The 17,728-nt window shown below is 37.6% G+C and overlaps 1 protein-coding gene across 1 annotated transcript in view; it reads right to left on the bottom strand.

Moving 5' to 3' along the window:
- The window catches only part of EYS (EGF-like photoreceptor maintenance factor), a gene marked incomplete at its 5' end in the record, with an annotated part of 393,942 nt that overhangs the window by 374,645 nt on the left and 1,569 nt on the right, over positions 1-17,728 (bottom strand). Inside the window, 2 exons of the mRNA XM_085324865.1 lie at positions 4,914-5,166; positions 16,262-16,386. Of these exons, the coding sequence (XP_085180991.1) occupies positions 4,914-5,166; positions 16,262-16,386 (378 nt within the window). The remainder of the gene's footprint in view (positions 1-4,913; positions 5,167-16,261; positions 16,387-17,728) is intronic.

Below are 17,728 nucleotides of genomic sequence, written 5' to 3'. Positions count from 1 at the left end.
CCGTGGCTGCTGCAGTGTACTAGGAATTTTTCACTTGACTTTACAATACTTCTATTTTGTGTTGAATAAAACATAACGAGATTTGTTTCTGTATCAAGACAATGGCAAATACTATTTTGGGGGATTCATTGTTTCTCTTCAACTGTCCTTTCTGCTATAAATAAGGGTTGGAGCCATAGAAAACGGTTAGAAGATTCTGTTTTTTGGGATTATGTGTATCTCAAAACTTCATGTCTGTTCCTATCTTTGAATACATGGGCGCTGGAATCTTGCCAAGAGATATCTGACTCTTTCCTGTAATCCCCAGGTAATATACTACTATACTCTAAAGGTCTAAAACCTTTTTCAACTTCCTAATGCAGTCTCCTTAAGAGGAGGGTCCAGGAGATAGATCTCCTTGATGTTCTTACAGGAACAGTGAAAGGAAAGTAGGTTTCAGCAGTATGTTGTTTCTGATGTATTCAGGCCTTCCCACTTTTAAAGAAGCAGCGGATGGTACTCATAATTTAACCATGGTATGCAATGCAATGTCAGTGACCTCTATGTGTTTTTCTATCATATAATCCAACAAGTAGGACTGATATGGGCCCCAAAGAGTTCACTTGGTTCTAAATAAATCATAGGCATTGAAAGGAACACATGGAAGGTGTTTGGCATAAACAATACAAATATACTTTGCATTGAGGGAATCAAAGAATTAGGAAAAAAGAGAGAGAGAGAAAGAGATTAACAGATTTTGTTAAAGTCTAGGACACTGTTTTCTTTGACATTTCTGAGAGCACCGTTCTAAGCCAGTGCTTATCCATTAGATGTGGAGCTTGAGACATATTTCCATGTTGATTCATGTCTCGATAACTGTAGCGGTATGCCTGGACCTGCTAAGCAGCTTGGCCTCACTGCGAGCACAGTGTCAGGAGACACTTCTAGCAGGATGAATTTGATCTTTGTACTTAGGTACCTAAGATATAAGTATCTTATKTACTGAGTACTTATGTACCTTTTAACTCTAAGAATGAAATTTTTGTGGCCAAGCACTCACAGAAAAACAGCTGTTCTTCCACATCAAAACTGAAATATTTACATATCTTTATATAGTATAAAAAGATAGTTCAGTATTCAATATTTGAATAAGCATATTCCCTAGTATTAAATTCTAGAATTCATAGGTTTTTACATGATCTTTTAATTACTAGACCTCATTTCTGAAAGAGTTATCATATTCTTATAAAGGTAATATAAAARAGACTCTCTCATTTGTCTCTGATTTTGGAGTCAGAAGTGATGTCAATTGTATTACATACATAAATGATTCAAGGGGTAAAAAGACATTTCTTTAAACTTATTTTTAATTCAAAAGTGTTCATAATTGCATACCATAGCCACAGAGGTACCTACTGAATCTAGATGCAAGTATAATAAAAGTATACTTTAAATTCTGAAAGGTTTACTATAGTGAAGTGAAACTGTTAGTTCCTGATTGCCTGCCAGCAGTACAGCAGTCTCCAACCTGCTTCATTATCGATCTAGTAGTCTACGTGGCAGAACATGAAGAATAACCATCTATGTCAGCTACAGCAGCAGGTGTCATATCCATTGAACTAGCTGCTGCCTGATTACAATAAATCTCTTTCAAGCACCTGGTARCCTTGACAGACACTTATCTTTCTATAAAAACACCCCACCACCTCAAAAAGTTATCTGAATAAAAATGAGAAACTCACCAGATAACATCAGCTGACAAAGGCCAGAAGCTGAATCCCATTCAGACACACTGTGAAGTTTGCATGAGAGTCTTTAGGCTCATGACAAGTTCCTTATCGTGCACAGCAGTATGGTCTATCCGTCTCAGAGGTTCCCGTACACTATTGCTAATATCTTATAAGGCAGAACTTAAAGTAGGATAACTGGTATGAGAAGATAAATGCTTTGTCACTAACATTTTAYGAATTTGTTTGCACTGATGGGGTTTGTCCAGGTAAAACTAAGTGAGGTAACTCATCACTAGAAGATTCCAAAAATGAGAACTTTTCAGGATATGCAAGCAGTGAGCCTAGACTTGAAGAKTTTGTAGACAAAAAGATGCAAATTGAGAAAACTTAACCAGATTGGTTTTGATAATACTTTTAAAGTCTCACATGGATTTTATCAGTAAACATGTTTTGAACTCAGAAATACAATTTGCTATGTGGTTTGAAAGTAGTTTTTGAAATAAACTAGTCAGTTGAATAACTAAGGAAGTACCCTCACTGATTAAATGATGGATCTCCATAAATTGATCACACAATTTTGATTTCAGTGCTTGTTGGATTTCCTCTGTTATCACCTGATCAATAGTAGTTAATCTTTTTGTCAAATCTGTATGTATTTCTTGAAAGGATGTACCTGTTGAAAATGCTGGTTCTAAAAGATGGTTTGTGAAGTAAAAATAGTCACATAGTCTGAATCAAAACAAAAAATGAGTATCTGATTCTTGTGAAGACAAGGGTAGAACAGATCCTCTTATCAGAGATGCCTGCGTACTTCCTGGAGTGGGATGAAAGGATGACAGTTCTGTGAACGCCACTGATGGTATTATTTTCCTAGATGAAAACATAAATACCCAGAAGTAATAGCAGCAGYTTCCATTAGCATATACCAGCTGGCTAATATCACCAAGTTCATCCAAAACATCTCATAAAATGGGAATTGTTTGCTATGCAGAACTTGATCTAACAATTCATCAGAGGGTTTTAATCCAGTCATAGAACATGTTGCACATATTTGGCTTAATTCACTTAAAGAATCAGCAGACTGTGATTTGATGTTTGTGAGTCTCTGGTTGATGGATGAAGCAGTAATAGCCAGATATTCACTAGGAAGAGATGTGTGCATTTGAGTTTTGTGCATAACCAATGAACTAAGGAAAGATATCTGTTTTAAAATAAATGTCTTGGTAGGGGAATGAGGAGCTATTAAAGAACTTGATAATCTCCACTACTCTTTTGATACTGAAAAATATATCTGAATTCTCCAAGACTCTTTTGAAGCAACCTAGAAAGAATTGAAGCTGCGCTTGTAGAAGCAGTTGTAAACTGTAATCTGTGGGAGAGTAATGAGTGACTATTTAATTCTATTTGAGCCCCCAATATGCTACTAATTACTGAACTCATGTCTGTGGCAGATAAAGCAACAGTCTGGTGCTACTGTAATGATGAGACTTGTGTAGGGAAAACAGAAAGTGCCATTAAGGAATTAGTGATAAATGAGGTTGCATCATAATCACCCTGGGAAAAAACTGCTGAAATTAGCTCTATGGAAGTACCAGTAGCCACATATGGTACAGGTGTGATATTAGGCTTTATTTTCACTGAGACCTGAACAGCAGAACTGAGAAACTGTGAAGACAGAACATCTGTTGAGGTTGCTATCCTGAATACTGTTGAAGACTCTCCAGTGGCAATTAGTCCTCCTAATCCATAGCTCTATTTAGCCAAATTATCAGTAAGAAGTATCTCACAGCTGAAAATATCTGTCTTTTTCAGACCCTTAAAGATGTATATATATTTTTTTCTTAAAAAAAGGGGGGGGGGGRGGAGGGGAGAATTAGGAGAAAAGGAAAAATGAACAGCTTTGGCCCTGGACCAAATCTGCAGTAAATTATATGGCCACTAAAACATCATTCAGTCACACCAAGGTACTATATAGCAGACAAATACAACTTCGTAAATCATATTCTTAATAAAAGTGTAGAAGGAGTTTTAGTGACCTCAAGAGCTGAGTAAAGGCAAACCCTCCTACTAGTCACAGTCTGTAKGAGGGCCAGCATCATAACAAATGGCACTACTCAGAAGTATTAGATTTTCTRCATCAGATTATTGCCATGTATCAATACAGAATAAAGAAGTTACAAGACTTTCCTAATGAGAACATTAATGAACTAGCAGACATGATATGCTRGAAGAGGTATATAGATATAACTACGTTTACTGACTGCATTTCATTCAGTGTCATTCCCTACATCAAGGAACAATATTACCTATTAAGGAAACAACAAAAGCTTAGGTAGCCCCAAAGACTAGTCTGCACAGAAATCAAGTGTTCAGTAAAACTGACTTACCTAAATGAACCCAGGACACATGGCTTATTTCTTATACAAATAATTAGTTTAAAAGATAGAGTATATAGGTAAAAATGAAACAAAAAAAAAAAAAAAAAAAAAAAAAAAAAAAAAAAAAGTGTCTTATACACATATTATGTATATAAAAACTAGCATTAGCAAAATGGAAAGGCCGCAATGAATACACAACCAAATAAACTACCACACTTCTATCTGTATTGACTTTCGTTAAAGATGTTAACGATAACAAAATAGTCTTTTTTCCTGTTTCTCAAAAGCTTGAATATAAACAGTTAAAATGACAAAGATMTTGGGAGAGTTGTTGCAGATATTTCTAGCAAAAAATATTCAGGTGCACAGAAGAAGAAGCACTCAGAAGAGATGTGACCTAGGAAAGAAAAACCAAGGTCCCCATGGAGCAAGGTAAATTGTCTGCTACCGACTAGCCAAGGAAGAAGATTGGCATTAGGGTCAAAGAGAACCAAACACAATATGAGGTATATGAAACTGCACACTGTAGCAAAGCAAACCAAAAATCAAGCTAAAAGAAAACACGGTTTTCTTTATTGGATGTRTAAGATACTGGAGAAAAATATTATTGAGAGAAAAGAAAAATTTACCAATTGCATTTGAACACATAACTAAGAAAGGATGGGAAGATAAAATTCGCTAGACCAGAAGGAAGTACAGGAGGTAGAAATAACATTCCGAAGGACTAAAAGACAATTAATAAACTTCAAATAATCTTAACATCAAAAAAGCACTAACATGGAAAGAAGTTTGACACATACATTACTCAAAAACTTACTGTTCTTACCTTGAGACACCTGTCCTGTAGGAAAATCAGGAGTAACCTGTTTATACCAAAGTTCTGTAGACACAGATGGGGCTGATGAAAGGTCATTATCTAAAATCTCAGTAGGAAACACTTCAGCCATTTCAGTGACAGTTTGCTTGCTTTGGGGGCTAGTAGGTAAACAGGTGATATTGTTTATTCCATCAACRCAAAGGAACCCAGTGGAGCAGGATTGTATAAGGCAATCATTGTAATTAAGCTCACAGCTTCGTCCCTGAAAGAGAATTTTTAAAAAGCCATATTTGAAGGCAATTTGCATTTCATAGTCACATTAATTCAAATTATTGCTTTCTTTTGATTCTAAAAACATTGTTTCCTATATTAAGCTGTCCAAACTTTCAAAAGAAAATCTAACCATCTGGAAAACACTGCTTAAGTATTTTAATAGCATAGTTATCTATTTTTTAATTTTAACCCAATGTTATTTTGACTTCCATCAGTATTAAGCAATTCCAGATAAAAATAATTTTCCTGCAGATCTGTAGTAGCAAGTATATCAAACATAGTATTGTCACCAGTAATAAAAATGGTTTAAGTGCAATGTCTAGATCAGAAAGTAGTATGTAGTAATATAGAAAGTTTTGTGCAAAGGATTTAACTAGTTTGTTTTGATTCTGAAATTAATGTTCCACTTTCTTTTTTTTACACTGTAGCCCAGTATTTGTAGCATGTTTTTGCCAAATCTTAGCACAGCACGCTTGTTAACACATTAGGTTTGCAGATACCATTTAGGAAAAAAGAATGTAGTAGTAATCTCAAATTGGATCTGGCATCGACTCTTTATCAACACTGTAACAACTTATAGGAAGTCTGAAATATACTTCCTAGTAATGAATTAAGAATGTTCATATTCAGTGGTCCGCAAAAAAGGGAAGAAATAAAGCATCTTTTTTTTTTACGGCAATAATTATGTGAATTAAATGCGCTCTCAGAGTGTGAAATAAATATACACTGAAGCCAGATCTTGGTTTATTTTCTTTTCACTTCAGTTGTAATGAACTAATGGACTCTGTGAAGAGATAACTTAGCTAAACTAGAAGAGTCTTATGAATAGCCATTTTAAGCATACACACCACCATCCCTAAAAGACAGGCAACATCTAACAATGTATGACCTGACACCTAACTACACATGCTAGGCTTGCTAATAATCTATTGCTGTTTTTGAACAGGCTTGTTCATGATTTTATCACTACCATTTCTAGGCTACATAATTTAACCATGGTTTGGCTCCTTTGCTGCATACCATCATCTGCTGCTGTAGAAAACTGTTGACAGAGATGACCTTGTGGCCAATCATACTATCAAGGATAACCCAAATCACTGGGTTTTAGGTATAAAGAATATCCTACCAACAGCCTTTTGTGTGAGAAAGGTCTCGAGCAACCAAGTCCAATACAATTTTCAAAATGAAGACGAACTAAAGGGAGATGTGTCCCTCTCTTTGAAGGGTTGGAATAAGCTTCACCTTCTCTTCAGGCCTTGTTACTTGCCAGCTCTGTTTACTGGCCTCTCTTAATAGACATTTTAAGAAGCCAGGAATAGAATCAAGAACTTTAAATAAAGCTAGTAGAAGGGCTTCTAAAAGTTAGATGGTGCAGAGAACAAATCTCAGCTTTGAATCTTACCACTCACTACTGCAAAATTCTAGCCACAAAGACAAAAGATACATGAACACTGAAGAAATCAAAACTTTGCTGCTTATGCATTAGCAAACTATTTATTCTGTCCGCTGAAAATTCCAAAAAATCAGCCCATAAAAGGGCCTGACAATGGAAAGCTAACAGTGGTTGATATTTGAATCTAAGTCTTTGAAAGTGGTGTCTTCTAGGTTGTTTGATGAAAACCACAATGTACAAATATCTCAGAGAAAAATTGATAATTTATCACTCATCTTCCTCTGTGTCCTCTCAGCTATTTGATTTAATTTCTCTGAAACAAGCAATGGCAGCAGGAACACTAAGAATGTAAATCCATGATATATGATTGAAAAGAAAAAAAAAACAACACTACCRTTTAGCACTGCTTCTGAAGCTTGATAATATCACAAAGACCTCAGATTTTCTGATTATGTGCCTGCAAATGAACTAAATAAGTGATAAGATTTAAACTACAATATATTTTTTAATGAGCATGAGAATACAATTTGTAAATTAAAGAATTAACAGTAGTTCCAGATGAAAAACAGATTGTTTCAGAAACAGCACTATTTTTTTTAAAAAAAAGCTACTGAATGTCATATTTTAGATGACTGAATCAAAACAGTATATTGCATTGACAGCTTTTTAGTATGTAGTATATAGTTAAGTKATAGCTTAGATTTAGCTGTGCTGTCCAGTCAGAAAAAAAAACAGCTTTAGCCACTTAATAAAATCCATTGTCATTTAAAAACTTTTCTAGTCCTCTGTAACACATTATCTGTATCTATGTTAGTAAACTGCATTTTCCTGGTACCATTTCCTGACATAGAGTAAATGATGTGGAGTCACCCCTGTCCATATCTCTAATCTCTCTCTCTCCAGGTCATGGGGCACATGCCCGGTTCACAAACTGTCAAAGTCTCTGACCTCTCCTAATTTGTAGGCCATGTTACGAACTGTTTGTGGAAGTGTTTGTGAAAGACATGTCCAAACAACACCAGRCCTGGCTTGACAGGTTAATGATGTAGCTGTCTGTGTCTGTACATCTAATCTAGCTATTTTCACCATTCAGTGAACTTCAGTGCCTGCAAATGTTCTTTGGAACTCCTTATTACTTACTACTACTACTAATTAGCATAGACATAAAGTTTAGGATTCAGTTTAAGACTGAGACACTCAAATGCAGATGAGCTCTTGTAACTAAAAGTAGATAGGACTTCCAAAGCACATAGACTCCAATTAAAATCAGTGGAGATTCTGAGGGAGAYAGTTACTTAAACGTAAAGGTCTAACATCAATTCTGGAATTGCTGAGTATCCTGTACAAATCCCAGCTAATTCAGGAGGTGTAGGACCTACAGGTCCTATGTAATTTCAGCTTCCTTACACAGGTATTTTGGATATTAAACCATGTCTCAAATAATGTTAGGTGATTGTGTTTAGGTAACTATATCACACTGTTAGTCAAGAAAGATCAAGAAGCAATCRGTTACCATAAAGTAGACACCAGACTGATTTTGATAACCAAAACACAGAATCTTAGAATCAGAGAATCGATAAGGTTGGAAGGAACCTCTGGAGATCATCTACTCCAACCTCCCTGCTCAGCAGGGTTACCTACAGCATGATAGACAGGGCTGCATCCAGGTGGGCCTTGAAGATCTCCAGGGAAGGAGACTCCACAACCTCTCTGGGCAACCTGGGCCAGGGCTCCRTCACTCTCATAGGGAAGAAATTCCCCCTCACGCTCAGGAGGAACTTCCTGTGCTTCAATTTCTGCCCATTGCCTCTTGTCCTGTCACACGGGACAACTGAAAAGAGTTTGTCCCCGTCCCCTTGACACMCTCCCTTCAGGTACTTGCACACATTGATAAGATCCCCCCTCAGTCTTCTCTTCCCCGGGCTGAAGAGGCCCAGCTCTCGCAGCCRTTCCTCACAGGGCAGGTGCTCCAGCCCTCTCATCATCTTCATAGCCCTACAAAGCTGGACTCCCTCCAGTAGCTCCATTTCTCTCTTGTAGTGGGGAGCCCAGAACTGGACACAGGACTCAAGATTAGGCCTCCCCAGGGCTGAGTAGAGGGGCAGGATCACCTCCCTCGACCAGCTGGCAACMGCCTTGCCAATGCACCCCAGGAGACCATTGGCCTTCTTGGCCACAAGGGCACATKGMTGGCTCATGGTCAACTTGTCATCCACCAGCACTCCCAGGTCCTTCTCTGCAGAGCTGCTCTCCAGMAGGTCACCCTCTGGCTTGTACTGGTACATGGAGTTATTTTTCCCTAGATGCAGGATTTGGCCCTTGCCCTTGTTGAACCTCAGGAGGTTCCTCTCTGCCCAACTCYCCAGCCTGTCCAGGTCTCTCTGAATGGCAGCACAGCCCTCCGGTGTGTCAGCCACTCCTCCCAGCTTGGTATCATCAGCAAACTTGCAGAGGAGGCACTCTGTCCCCTCATCCAGGTCACTGATGAAGAAGTTGAGTAGGATGGGACCCACTCCTGAGCTCTGGGAAACTCCACTAGCCACAGGTCTCCAGCTGGACTCTGCGCCACTGATGACAACCCTCTGAGCTCTGCCCTTCAGCCAGTTCTCAATCCACCTCACTGTCCGCTTGTATAATCCACACCTCCTGAGTTTATTCAGGAGGATGTTATGGGAGTAGTGTTGAAAGCCTTGCTGAAGTCAAGGTACACAACGTCCACTGCTCTCCCTTCATCTACCCAGCCAGTCATGCCATCAGAGAAGGCTATCAGGTTGGTTAAGGAGGATTTCCCCTTGGTGAATCCATGCTGGCTACTTCTGATCACCTTCTTCTCCTCCATATGCCTGGAGGTGACATCCAGAATGAGCTGTTCCATCACCTTTCCAGGGATGGAGGTGAGGATGATGGGCCTATAGTTGCCTGGGTCCTCCTTCTTGCCCTTCTTGAAGACTGGAGTGACATTGGCTTTTCCAGTCCTCAGGCACCTCTCCAGTTCTCCAGGACCTTTCCAAGATGATGGAGAGCGGCTTGGCAGTAACATCTGCCACCTCCCTCAGTCCCCGTGGGTGCATCCCATCTGGCCCATGGATATGTGGTTGTCTAGCCTGCCCAGAAGGTCTCTAATCCTTTCCTCCTCAACCAAAGGAAAGTCTTCCTTTCTCCAGACTTTCTCCCKYACATCCAGGYTSYRGGATTCCTGGGGGCTGCCCTTAGCAGTGAAGACTGAAGCAAAGAAGGCATTCAGTAATTCTGCCTTCTCTGTATCCCTKGTCACSAGGGCSCYCGCCCCATTCAGTAGCGGGCCCACATTTTCCCYAGTCCTCCTCTTGCTGCTGATGTATTTGAAGACGCCCTTCCTGTKGTCCTTGACATCCYTTGCCAGACTCAATTCCAGCTGGGCCTTAGCCTTCCTCGCAGCATYKCTACATACTCTGACTGCAAAGGTAAAACATGTACATCCAGTATTCTTTGGAATGCTCTTATTATGTCACCCATGCCAGCCTGAGCAGTAGCAGGAAGCCAGGGAAACTTCYAAAAGGCACCAAACACCTATGTTTAGGTTTTAAGTTTCTGGGCAGTTGAACAAACATTTAAGGTCCACTGATGATATCAGCTAGGTCTCCATTTAGAATAACTTGAGTATAGTAAATGATACAAACATATCATGCAGTCTTTCAACACATACATCTTGGCTTTTTTTCTTTTGTTTTTTTTTAGCTTCTGTGGTTTTGTTTGCACCTCAAATACAGGGGAAAGTGGTGTAAAATTAACATAATGCTTACATGCCCCAAGGAAATATTGTGAAAATTGCTTATTTGCTATCAAAAATGTTTTAATTATGTTCAAGTATTATTGTTATCCACAAAAATGAAATTTTCAGTACAAAACACACTGAAGCCTCAAAGAAACAGCCTGATAACCTCTAAAGTATATGTCTCATGCTTAACATCCAAGAGACATGAGTTCCAAATAAAGCTTCTCCTGGAAATGGGGTGCATGTAAGAAATCTCTATCTGACTAGCTATTTTCATGGGACTTGAAGCAACTTTTGTATTTCTGAAATCTCTGACAACGCTATCAAATTTGTTTATAACATTAGGAGCAGTAGGCATTGCAAGAGAGAAAGAGAAGYAGAAGTAGGGACATAGAAACTGAAATTCAATAAGAATGATTTCACAAGCATTTTTTTAGGAAAAATTGGTTAATATATATATGATTTAGATAATAATAACATATTACATAACATAATACATTACATTTACATTAGATGTTATAATTATAAATTTCAGTTAAACTAAAACATGATGTGAATCCATATATCCTACAGATCACACAATAGTAAAATTAACAAAATTAACTTGTCAAGACAAAGACATTCTTAGTGGTGTCACTGTGGAAGGTAAAAATGCCGGTTTTATTTACCATCATGATAGGAAACTGAGAAAGCAGAAGGTCTTATCTACCTGTACCTTCATTAAAGTTTTGCAAAGTCTTGTGATATTCTCAAAAAAACAACACCCCCCCCCAAAAAAAAAAACAGGGCTACTACTTTTGTCTTTCTAAAAGTTTTGAACACAAAAATTTATTCCTAATATAAGACAAATATTAAATGTAATTGCTGACAGAAAACACTATAGAGATTCTAAATATCTACCATATTATAGTAATTTTGAAATTTTTTTCTGTTGCAGATACATTTCTTCTTTGTTATATTTTCTATCATCAGTGGAAGTAACCTGTACTGCAAATAACCTTATCCWATTGTTCTGAGCATCACAGAGCATACAGAATGTAATCTAACCTTATTTCTTTTTAGMGTTTCTTCAATTTCCTTTTGTTAAAAAGAAAAAAAAACCTATTTGTATTTAAAAGCCTATTCATGAAATTTTTCTATTTTGTCCTTCCTTCTGTGGAAGAAGTCTGAAGTTATATTAATCGGTGCTGGAGTGAACAGTACACATTTCATCTGTTTACTGAATCACCCATCAGAATGTTCTTATAAAAAAAAAAGAAAAAAAAGCACTCTAAAATCTGAAACTCTGAAACCCTCTTAAGAGCTATAGTAAGTGAATTTTGGCAAAAGCCAATATATTTTTTACACCTAAAGAAACAAGAATAGTTTAAATCATTCAGTGTTTTAGATGGAAAAAAGATATCTGGGATGATTTAGATAAATCCATATTTGTTTCACTCAGATTTGTGATTTGTTTTGGCAAGCAAAATACCTAATTGGTGAATTCACGGAATCTGATAAAATCACTGTATTGGTTTTCTAAAGCATGAGATAACAGCAGTCCAATTTATAACTCAGACTTCCAGTGATAAAAGCATGTTCTTTTCTTGTTCTCTTCTAATTCTACACATAGCATAAATGATCTGCTCATTACATGAATAAGATTTCTGTCTAATAATCTTTCTTAATGCCATAAAACTAATGTTTCATTCTGACCTCTCTTGGGACTAGTAAATTAGTGGATTTTATTACAGCTACATGTAATGGTGAAGAGAAGGGTATATGATTCTGATTTTATGACTCATAGAAACAAAGCAGATGTGGATAATCTCCATTGTGCATGAAGGGTACATTAAATAGCCATGGATAAATTTGGTAGTCTTCAAAGTGACTGTAAATACTTTAGATAAATGCTTTAACAGTTTCCATGCAGGAAGATGCTGAAGATTTATATTTGAAAGTATATATGTTTCTATAGATGTTTCCATTTTAAAAGTAAACATTTATTCYGTATACCACTGGCTATGCTTTAATTTTCAATGTGACAGAGAAAATCCATGATCCATACTTTGATTCATACTTTAGATAGCACTRCATACATAAACTACAGAAGATTTACTTACCAGTACTGCAGCTGGAGTTTCTTGAATATTTAATCCTGTGGGAATTCCACTGTTGTCACCACACAGTTACCAGGTAGTTAGGAACTAGAACCACAAGGGGCCCACCAAATCCACATCCACAGCTTTTAGGGCCTACTTATCCCTATTTTTCATACTGAAGATACAAGTTTTACATATTTTTCTGTTATTCCAGTTTTCTTTCTCTAATGTGGATTTCCCAAAATATAGAAGAATCTGAGTGACTGAAGATGGAAAGCAGACAGCGGGTAGTGGAATAAAAGCAGAGATAATACATTTTAAATTCCAGCTACCAAAGAATTTTGCAACTTTCTTCTTTAAGGATTTTGTACACTTAACTCGCAAGCTCCATGCTAATATAAAAGTTGCTCCCATGTATCAGACTAAAACTATTCACCTCCATCATCAGCAGACTAATAAAATACAGGGGAAATAAAATGAGCAGAGATTGCATTTGATAATTCCCCAAATATCCTYTTCTGGCAATGAGTGATTCAAAGACTCCCTAAGCCAGGGTAACGTTCAGGAAATTTATTTAAATACTGATGGACTATCCTGCAGAAAGTTTTCTGTTCTCTTTTTGGACTTATTCRTACTTTTGTTTTGTACGGTATCATGCAACATTGACTTGAATCAATGAAAATTGTGCTGTGTAAAAAATAAATTATTCTCTAGATTTTAAACTTGCTCATTTAATTTTTATTTAGTGCTGAGAACATGTTTTGTGAGAAATAGCAAATAAATATCCTAATTCAACTTCTCCATTACTGTTGTTCTTGCAGCAGAAATATAAAAACTTAATGAACAAAATGAGAATTCTTTAACTTGAATGTCTGACTATTTCCCATATAAAAGGACTATGCTCCTCAGCTGATACATCCTTCATCGCTGCCTAGCCCCTTTTTGGATGCCTGCCTTCAGTTTAAAGACACAAAGATAGCAATTGCTAGAGAGGTATCAACCACATCCATTATAAGCTATAAAAAGCACCCTACAAATAATTTGCTTGCATTGCTATGAGCTACTCTCTTCTTTCTTAGGATAGTCTGTCAAAAGATTCAGTTGGACTATTTGCATTAACAAAATCTCTTTTCAGCATACCAAGAATTTATGATAAAATACAGATTTTATAAATTCATTGCCAAATAATTCTTTACCCAAGATGATCTGGTCATCCAGCATCTTCTTGGAAGTATCTTATTAAGATAAACATTGTTTATTTTTTCTACTGGCTACTTTATTAAAGAATAGAATTTGGAAAAGGATATATAAACAAATATTCTATTCCAAGGGGTATTTAATACTTTTCCTCATTTACCCTCTGCTTTCTTTTCAGAAGATAACAGCTATAGAAGTCTGCTATATTAATATTGTACACCATTATGCAGAGAACTAATCTGTAGTAAAATATGAATCCTTTGCCAAGTTCAGACTGGTCTTTATCTTCCCTCTATTATTCCTCTGAGAAATCTGAGCAAATTTATTTTATTTAGAAAACCACTGCTGAGATGCATTCTACAGAATCCTTCMCATATGGATCTCTGTATTTTACATAAATAAAAGACCCGTTTACCCCAGAACAGTGACTGTCTATTGTAACCAAATAGGGAAGGGACACTGGAAAAGCTAAGACAAGTGGAACTGGTAGTCTCTATATCTAGAATGCAGGGGTATTCTACTTCTCATTTAGATTTTAGATTAACACCAGGAGTGCATCTTAGCCAAAAAACAAACAAAAAACAACTAATCAAAAAAAAGAGCGATGCCTTCCCACCGTTTGGTTCAGATATGATGAATGCTCTGACTCTAGGAAAGATATTTGGTTATACTGAGGTTAAATGAGGTCCTACTGAGCCCTTCTCTGGATTTCAGATTGTGCCAAACATGGATGCAGACTCATGAAAAACATAACTTCATTCTGGAATGTAGGCTTCCTGGGAATTTCAGTTTCTTATAAGGCTACCATTATCTATTTTCCAGTTTGTACCACACAGGCAAAAGAAGGCAGCCCTTTCCCCATTCACTACTAACTATGGAGCACTTTGTACCAAGTTTGAATAAAAACACAAGTTCAGTCTAAGGACTGAATGGTGCATGTATGGAAAAGGAGTTGAAAAGAAAGGTCCTGTGATAAGACCATTAACAGGACAGGCTTCTGGTATTTTAGACTTGAACATAATATTGTCAGGGCCCTGATCAGCCTGTAACTGTTCTTCTCTGCTGTTCACCTCTGCAACCTCGTCCCTGACAGCCACAGATTTGGCAGCCTCTGCTCAAGGTCAGCTCTGATACAGTGCAGCTTTGTAACCTGGGATCAGCCTGCTGGGATACGAGCTAATTTGTGAGAAAGCCACAGGAGAAATCTCATCTGGGGCCTCCATGCCTCAGCTCAGAAGCTGCATTTAAGCACAGTCCTTTTCTGCCTTGCCCGTAGTCCTTTTCTGAGTTTTATTGTAGGCCTGTTATAACCAGCCTCGTACTTTGTTGGTCCTGACCTTGCCTTGCTGACTTGACTTCCTGGCTTAACCACAGACATTCCTTGTGACCATGGACCTGCCTGGCAGCCACCAGAGCTTTGGCTGAGCCTGGTTACTGCCACTGGACCTGTTCTGCTCTCCTTGTTCAGCACTGTGGTACCGAGCACCTGGTCTCTAAGGCCAGCGCCTGTGGTTATACCTTGTGGTTATCTTTGACTCCTTGCCTTGCAGAGCAGCCCACTTTTGGTGCTCCTCGACCCTCACTAGGATCTCTAGCTCTACTGGGGATCCCCTTGATAGAACTGTCATGAGACAGAGATTAATCTAGTGCCTGAAAAGAATCAAAGGAGGAGAGGTTTTTTCACTTTTAGAATACATTTTTTTTCCTGTTTAATTGTATGGTTAGCTTTTTCCTCATTGACTATAATGACAATCTTCTGCTATGGGAAGAGGCCCTGAAACTGGCTGAAAGCAACTTCTTCCTTTCTTGACTTGGTTGCCCAGGAAAATCTATGACGGCAAATCTGAATCTAATTCACAATAATCTTTCCTTTTGTTTTATAGACTTAAATCCACCAAATAAATGGCTTATCAATATTAAAATAGGCATAACTGTCACCATTTATGAAGATAAGACATTAAAATAACGTAATTTCAAGCTTGGCGATACAAATTACTAAAGTAGGAAGAGCAAAAAAAAATAGGGACCATATATTGCTTATTCTCCTTGTTACTAATCCAAAACTATTAAATGACACTAGTAAGTTGGTGTACTTCTTAAAGTGTAATGAGGTAAAGCACAAGCTTTACCTCATGTCTTCAGMAGCAGAAAGAACTTGTATGAGCAGRTAGTGCTGCATGGAAATTTCAATCTTAATTAAATACAGCATTGGTATTTGGCCACTGGCATTTAGCTCCCTCAAAGCATTGTTTTGGTATGTAAAACAGAGAGAATATAGCACAGGACAAAAGTTCACAGGGTCAGGCATTCAAAGGAACTGTGTTTTGATTTAGTTTCAGAGAATTTGTTGTCAAAATAGCTGTCTGTGTGACAGTTTGAAATGAGACATAGATCAGTACCTGTGTAAAAACATGAATGGGCTTTGATGACTGCAAAGGACATTATATATAAACACACTGTTTATAGGTAAATACTTCTCTGGGATATGAGAGCTCCTATTAGTTAAAAAAAAAAAAAAAAAGAATTACTAAAATACTGTTTTTGTCAGAAAGGCCAAGTTTTATCTGCATGAAGATAAAAAGGAATTACATACAGTATTTTCTGTGCAACAGTGATTAGTCAGGTTACATGAAAGAGAAAAAGAATATCAACATCTTACCACAAATCCTGGCTTGCAAAAACACGTATAACCAAAGCTGGGTTCCCTCTGAACACAGATGCCATGTATGCAGGGACTGGATATGCACTCATCAACATCCAGCTCGCAATGGAGACCTTCCCACCCTGTCAGGAAGAAACGAAAAAAATCCATTAGAATCTAGAAAAAATAATTTCATAAGACCTTTAAGCAAACAAGAGCAAAACCTGAAGGTACTCTTGCATTTCTGAATTATCCGACTTTACAGCTTGCCTTTCACCTACAGAATTATCTGTGTTGTTCTCTCTCTCATGTGCCTAAGAATTGAAATGTGTAAAATACTCCGTGAAAGCTCTTAGTTCATTCGCTACCTGCACAGGGCAACCATTTTTTCCCAAAATGTAAAATGAAAGAATACGTAATTGTTTATCTTCATTTCGACCTTCTTATGCTGTTTGTCAAATTCATGCATTATTGCCACACTAGGGAAGAAGAACTGGAGATTTAGATAGGTGAAATAATCAGAGAAACCAAAAATAAACTAGAATAAAAGATTTGAAAGAGAAATTCTGAGACRGATTATTGTACTTGATTACTCAGGAGGACAATTTCACAGTAAGTGCAGGCTGGAATATAACCTTCATCTTGCACTTCAAAGTTAAGATTGCTAGCATTTTTGGTAATATGCATTTCTTACAACATCTTCTTTAGAACTAAGTAAATCCACAAGTTAGAGGCCAAAACTGACCATGGAATTCGAGCCTGTCTTGAGAACTTGCTTCTCAGAGGCTGAGCCAAACTGGAAGCAGCCTATYTGATTGCAAATGCAAATCCAAAACCAGAACTTTGTAAATTAACTAGTTATTGAAGAAAGCCATGGTACTCCCAACATCAACTACAACTTTGTTATTTCTGCAACAAAATTTTCTGCTTAAAAAAAAAAAAAAAAARAAAGAATCAGTTCCTCAGCTGATCCAAGCCTAGTGGCCCATGTCTTGTCTTTGCCTCAAAGTGTCTGTCAAATGGACCCATCAATCATATTCCRKGTCTGGTGGTAGTTGCACTGTTAGAAGTGCAGCGAGCCCCAGCTGTAGACTTCAGCTGCGAAGCCACTAGTGGCTGCTACTTTCAAGCTCTCTGAAATGCTGGTACAATGTGGCTTATGTCCCTCCCTGCTGCTTCTGCACCTGAAAAGCCTACAGCTGTGCCTACAGCTCCTAAACATGAATCTATTATCCTAAGGGTATGTGATCTGCTACTGGGACAACAGCCAACAAAATTCATGATCCATTACAGTATGGATTTACGCCAGAACTAGAAAAATTGCCCTTTCTGGAATCACATGCTCTCATCATGTGTTTCATTTTGTTCTCTGGTGAGTTTTGGGAAGCTGAAATGRTCTGGCCTCAGTTCCTATTTCTATCTTGCCACCATGTCTTCTCCATTTCATTAAATTACTAACCTGGACCTGTGGTTGGATATCACAGA

This window comes from Rhea americana, unplaced genomic scaffold, assembly GCF_003343005.1.
Source record: "Rhea americana isolate MKP2758 unplaced genomic scaffold, rheAme1 scaffold_94, whole genome shotgun sequence".
In the NCBI taxonomy this organism is placed as follows: Eukaryota; Metazoa; Chordata; class Aves; order Rheiformes; family Rheidae; genus Rhea; species Rhea americana.
This window is presented reverse-complemented; position numbering and strand designations above follow the sequence as displayed.